General features: G+C 31.7%; 1 protein-coding gene across 1 annotated transcript; it reads left to right on the top strand.

Annotated features, from left to right (window-relative positions):
- Positions 1-1866: 1866 nt before the first annotated feature.
- HELRODRAFT_173175 (hypothetical protein) lies at positions 1867-6463 on the top strand (the record flags this gene model as incomplete). Its single annotated transcript, XM_009019785.1, has 2 exons — positions 1867-2180; positions 6148-6463. 2 exons carry the CDS (start codon positions 1867-1869, stop codon positions 6461-6463), a joined length of 630 nt encoding a protein of 209 aa, XP_009018033.1.
- Positions 6464-6744: the final 281 nt, after the last annotated feature.

Below are 6744 nucleotides of genomic sequence, written 5' to 3' on the forward strand. Positions count from 1 at the left end.
CCAAATTATGTCACTAGTTCTCAATAAATACAACAACAACTTACAACAATTCCATATCGTTGAGTGTATTTTTAAAAAGTTGATTAATGGTAAGCGGGCAAAAATATTCAATGAAATCTGCATAGCTGAAAACCTCGTCCCAATATATATATATTTATATATATAATTTCCACCGATTTATTAGTGTTTATCAACTTGTATTCGAATTTTTCAATTTGTCTTAGTAAATTTTTATCGACAAGATTGAGTCTGTTTAAAATTGAAGCTTTGTTTTTATTAACAAACATTTTTTATCAAATTATTGCAGATAGATCTTTTTCGACGTTAAACCGTCATCGTCAGTGCAATTATTTAAATTTATTAATTAGTATTATTATAGTCTTAATATTATTAAAAGTATATACAAATAAATTCGAAAAAGAAACATGAAATTATAATGAGAAATTTTAACAACAAAAATTTTTTTAAAATTTTTGAAACGATAGTTGTCAAGGCGGCAAAAACAGCGTCAAAATTGTGAGGCACAAAATTAATTAACCTTTTATTATTATTATTATTATTGTTTCATTATTATTATTATTATTATTATTATTATTATTATTATTATTATTATTATTATTATTGTCTTTATCATTATTATTACCATTATTATTATACTTACAACAAATTCCAACCTTGTTAGATGGGGTAGGTCGTCTGAACCAAGGTGTCCACTATGCATCGCACGTCAGACGAACAAACATGTTTTATCCAACTGTAGCTCTGTTGCTTCTTTGAAAAAGTATTCGAATCGCCACAATAAGATCTTTTTGACGATTTTGGACAACATTAAAAACTGCGCAAATTCGGATATTTCAATATTTGCTCATTTAGATGGTGAAGATTTTCGCCCAGTGTCTGTACTTTTTAAATCTCTTCGTCCAGATATAGCTCTAGTTTACAATAACACAATCGAAATTCTGGAATTAACAGTATGCCACGAAACAAATTTGTCAAAGTCGAGAGAATATAAAATCAATAAATATTCACAAAACCTTAAATTAAGAGCAACTACATTAATATTAAACTTTTAATAAAAACTTTTGAAATTTCAACATTGGGTTTTTACAATACTTTTAAGTCATCATTAGTAGATTTAATTTGGTCGGAACATTTTAGAAACAACTTATTAAACTCGGTTTTATCATTATCATATTTAATATATTGCTATAGGAATATTATATGAACCTTTCTTTTCTAAACTAACATTCTCTATTAGTAATAATTTGTATAAAATGATAAGCGAGGTAGACTACTGATTTCATTAATTTCATTATTATTATTATAATTTTTATTTCAATGTATCATTATATTAAATTAATTTCATTATATTGATTATTTCCATTATAGATGCTATTTGATTGAATAAAATCATCATTATTATTATTATTTGCAATTTTTTAAATTTATCATTAATCAATAACATTTGGACAGATCAATTTTATAATAACCTTATAAACTCTGTAATATCGTCATCTTATGCCATCTACTGTGAACGCAATAACATTTGAAATGCTCGTTTAAAACTAACTATATCTCGTTGTACTCGTTTATTTCAAATGATGAGCATCGTAGAATACTATTGTATTTAATTTAATTTAATTCAATTTAATTTATTTTATTTATTCATTTTATTTAATTAGATTTTAATTAGACTTTTATCTAATTTTACTATATTTCATGTTTTTCTGGAAATAAAAGAGAGTTCACATTATTATTATTATTATTGTTATTATTATTATTGTTGTTGTTATGAATACTGAAAAATGCAAAAACTGAGAGACATGTCGACATAACAAAACAACTGAAAGTCAAATTCTGGTCAACATGCAAAAATTGTTCAATCCATCAAACAGCTTAACCCCATCATTCAGCATCGACGACTGCAAGAAATATTTTTACAACATACTCCACGACCCATTTCACAACAAGTTTCGCCTTTCGAACTGGGTTCCAACATTGCAACAACCAACAATTCCATGCAACATTGACCCCCCAACATACCACGAAATGGCAACAGTCATTAGAAAATGCAAACTTAGAGCATCCCCCTGTCCGCTCGATCAAATCTCAATAATTGTCTTCAAAAAATGCCCTATGCTGCGCACAATCCTTCACCAATTAATAGTCGAATGCTGGAGGTCTACTACGATTCTATTCTGTTGGAGAAAGGGCTTCACCATTTTAATCTATAAAAAAATGACCCCAATGACCCAGCTAACTTTAGACCGATAACGCTCCAACCGGTTCTCTACAAGATCTTTTCTACATGCCTCAACAACAGAATACACAAATATCTGGAAAACAACAGCTTCATCAACACCTTAATTCAAAAGGGCTTTTATCCAAAGTTGGACGGAGTGAAAGAACACACTCATCTTTACCCACCTGATGAAAGATGTGAAAAAACATCATCGAACGATCATCGTCACCCTTCTAGATCTCAGAAATGCATTTGGTGAGGTTAATCATGATCTCATCTCATCTGTTCTAAAATACCATCATATACCGGACCAGATGTGCAACTTAATTGATTCTATTTATGCTGACTATTCAACAACAGTATCAGTACGCGAGCAGTTAACTCCACCAATCCCTGTGAAACGTGGAGTGCTGCAGGGTGACCCCAGTTCACCTCTTCTTTTTAACCTCTGTTTCAACCCTCTAATGAGGATGTTGGAAAGAAAAGAATATGAACAATGTGGATACCTATGGGGCCCTGCGGCTAATCTAAAATCCAGAGCATGGCTGCAATTCGCTGACGATACAGCTATTATAACAAACAGCTCTGATGGTGCTCAGACTCTAATCAATCTCAACCAATCCTGGTGCAAATGGTCTGGCATGAAAATAAGAGTCGACAAGTGTTGCACATTCGGGATGCGAAAGCGGGATGGCGCATATGAACAATTTCTGCCGAAGCTAACAATAGACGACGAAACAATACTTCAGATAGGCGTCGATGACAAGTTTGAGTATCTGGGTAAATCTTATGATTTTGAGTGCAAAAATGTCGAGGAAAAAGAGATACTCTAAAAGAAACTAACGGATATGCTGCAAGTAATCAGCGACTTGAATACAACAGCTCAAAGGAAACTTCAAATCCTACGTCGCTTCATTCCGTCTCAATTATTATTCCAATGCGATTATATGATATTTCGCTAACTTGGATAGGTAACAGCCTAAACCCGTTGATACGCGAAGCTGTAAGAGATTGGTTGTCTCTTCCCGTAAGTAGTTGTGTTGCTGAAGTTTTGTCGTTGCCTTACAAAAGTGGAGGGTTAAACATAAAATCGCTAAAATATCACACAGAGCTAATGAGATTAAAACTTCGGGGACAATTAAAAACAAACACCAGGGAAGAAATGAGAGTTCTGTGGCAGGAATCAAAGAACGAATACAAAAAAGTCGACAACCAAATCCAAAGCAACGATATTCAAATGGCGTGCAACGTCCTGAAACAGCGTCAACACCAAAATGACTCCAACCATCTATCGTCGCTACAATGCCAAGGAACATTGATAAAATCGATTAAGGAAAACATTCACGACTCAGAGATCACCCGTTGGGCTAATGCAACAAAATCTCTGCCAGAAGTTTTATACAAATTCACAAGGAAATATCTCATTCAACAACTACCAACCAACGCTAACCTAGTCAAATGGAAAAAAAACGAACAACGCAGCATGCTCTCTCTGTAACGCCAAGGAAACAAATAAGCATGTAGTATCAAACTGTGGTTCGCCGTCTGCACTCACTAGGTACTTAAATCGCCAAATAAAATACTTGCCATCATCTTGAACAACATCAAGTCATGCATCAAGCCTGGAGCAATCATTTTTGCGGATATCGAAGAAGAATCGATCCGCCCTATGTCGCAACTGTTTACCTCGCTCAGACCAGACATAGCAATCTTGTGCAAAAAAACGTTTGGAATACTGGAACTAGCAGTCTGTCATGAAACCAATTACACCAAATCAAGAAACTACAAAGTGGATAAGTACAAGAACAATCTCAAGAATAACCTATCGAATGATTTTAAACATTGCAATATTTTAATCAATTCTTTTGAAATTTTGCCAATAGGACTTTATAATTTCTTCAATTTATCTCAAACTAAAATAAACTGGCGTGACGATTTTAGATCTAGCTTAATCAATTTTGCGATAGCATCTACTTATGCAATATGTTGTGACAGAAATAAAGCTTGACTCTAGTTTTTATATTATTTTATCATCTTTGTACACATTCATAATGACGAACATTGATGTTAAATTATCCATTATTTTAATCTTTTAACTATTATAATATTTGATCATTTTATATTTAATTGTAATTTTTATTTATATTTTGGCTTTTGAAGAAATAAAAGAGCTCTCATTATTATTATTATTATTATTATTATTATTATTATTATTATTATTATTATTATTATTATTATTATTATTATATAATATAATAATAATAATAATTATTATTATTATTATATAAACATAAAGGGGCACAACATAAAGTCTTTGAAAGATTCCACCGAAATGATGAGATTAAAGCTACGCAGCTACTTAAAAACAAACGAAAACAAAGAAATGAGATATCTTTGGCATGAGTCTTCCTTCAATTATAGTAAAATTGATAATGCTCTAAATAATGCAGACTCCCTGAAATCAGCACTGTCAACCACATTGAACAAACGCAGGGAAACGCAATATAGCCATGTTGAGGCTCTACAAAGTCAAGGAGTGTTAATAAAATCTATCAAAAAACACATCACAATCAAACAAATTTGTCGTTGGTCAGAATTATTGGCTGACCTCTCAGCTACTCTATTCAAATTTACTAGAAAATATCTCATACAGCAGCTGCCAACTAATATTTTTAGATGGGGTAAAATGAATAACCAACTTTGCCCTCTCTGCAAAGCCAGCCAGACGAATAAACATCTGTAATCTAATTGTGGATCAATTTCAGCACTGGCTCGCTACACTAAAAGACACAACAAGATTCTAGCGCTAGTTGTCAACGCTTTAAAACTACATAAACGACCGGAGTGTGTCATCTACGCTGATATAGACATTGAAGAAATACTTCCGATATCAGCCCTGTTCTAATCAATACGCACCGACGTTGCCATCCTCCGTGGAATCACCATTGAAGTTCTAGAACTTACTGTATGCTACGAGACAAACTTGGCCAAGTCAAAAGAATATAAAATCAACAAATACAAAGACAAGCTCAAGGCCAACCTCAAAGACAATTTTAAACATTTTAAACATTATACAATAATTTTTAAAAAATTTGAAATATCTCCAATAAATTAAACTTACAATTAATTAACATAATATGGTCAGATTCGTTTATAAATAAGTTGATTTTAGCAGCAATAACCCAGTCGTACAGTATCTACTGTGAACGTAATAATCGATAACATTCTTTGATGCTTTTAAACTTTTTCGTGCTTGCGTTAGGCAACGAGTAAAAAGTTTTATTATCAATAACTCCATTTTATTATTGTATAAATTTTAGTGATCATATTTTACTCACTTCATTATTAACTCAAACTAAATTTAATAACCATTAACTTTTAATGATTCTTCTTTGTCATGTACGTTTTATTTCATGATGCAAATAAAAGGCTGTTCTCATTATTATTATTAATATATATAATATATTATTATAATATTATATATACTATTATATATATATATAGATATATTATATAGGTTGAAACATGAGAGTTGGCAGATTTCTGCTTACTCACTGTTTTTATATATTTTAATCTGTTTTATAAAGTTTAATGGTTTGAAAATTGTTCGAAATTTGCGTAAAATTATGGCGGTCAATAATTTTTTAAATAGTTTTAATTTTAAATATTTAATTATTTTATTTTTGATTTTAAACTCAATTTTAACAATTAATGCAAGTAAATGTCCGTATTGTTTTAAAAACTTTATAAATGTTAACTTGGAGTTACCTTCAATAACACCGAATACTGAAAAGGTAGATACACCACTTTCTGGTTTAAAACTGCCCAAAACTGCGAAACGCGTACTTCCATTCGCAGGGGGCAAATCTACCCAATGTCAACAACATCGACAACTTCACCAACAGTCTTCAATCACTAATATATGACTACTTCACTTCAAACTATGGCACGTTGGAAACAAAAACAATTTCATCTGTTGATCAGAACAAGCCTATTTGTAAAAAGCTGTTTAACCCATCAAATAGTTCGCTACCTTTGTTCAACGTTGTAGAATGTGAAAAATTCTTCAAAAATATTTTAAATTATGAGCCCACCAAAAAGTTTCGTTTGCCAAATTGGATCCACACTCTGCCGGATCCATCATTTCTATGCTCTGTTCACACCCCAACATTCATCATCAATCATTCGCAAATGCAAGTCAAGTCAAACTCCTTAGATTAAATATCAATAATAATTCATGTTGCTCAATAATGATGGGAGAACTAGAGGGCATCATATGAAGTTGTCAACAGGTTTATCTCACAAGGATGTTAGAAAATATTTTTTTTTGTAACAGAGTAGTCGCAGACTGGAATAGACTCCCGCAATCTGTTGTTGACTCTCCAAATACAAGTGTTTTTAAATCTCGTTTGGATTTGTTTTGGGGTGATGCTAAATTTCAATATAGGTGATACTTTTAAACTGACGGTTCAATTGGATGTGTGTGTTGATAAGTAGAAATG

The sequence above is a fragment of the Helobdella robusta genome, assembly GCF_000326865.2.
Source record: "Helobdella robusta unplaced genomic scaffold HELROscaffold_25, whole genome shotgun sequence".
Lineage (NCBI taxonomy): Eukaryota > Metazoa > Annelida > Clitellata > Rhynchobdellida > Glossiphoniidae > Helobdella > Helobdella robusta.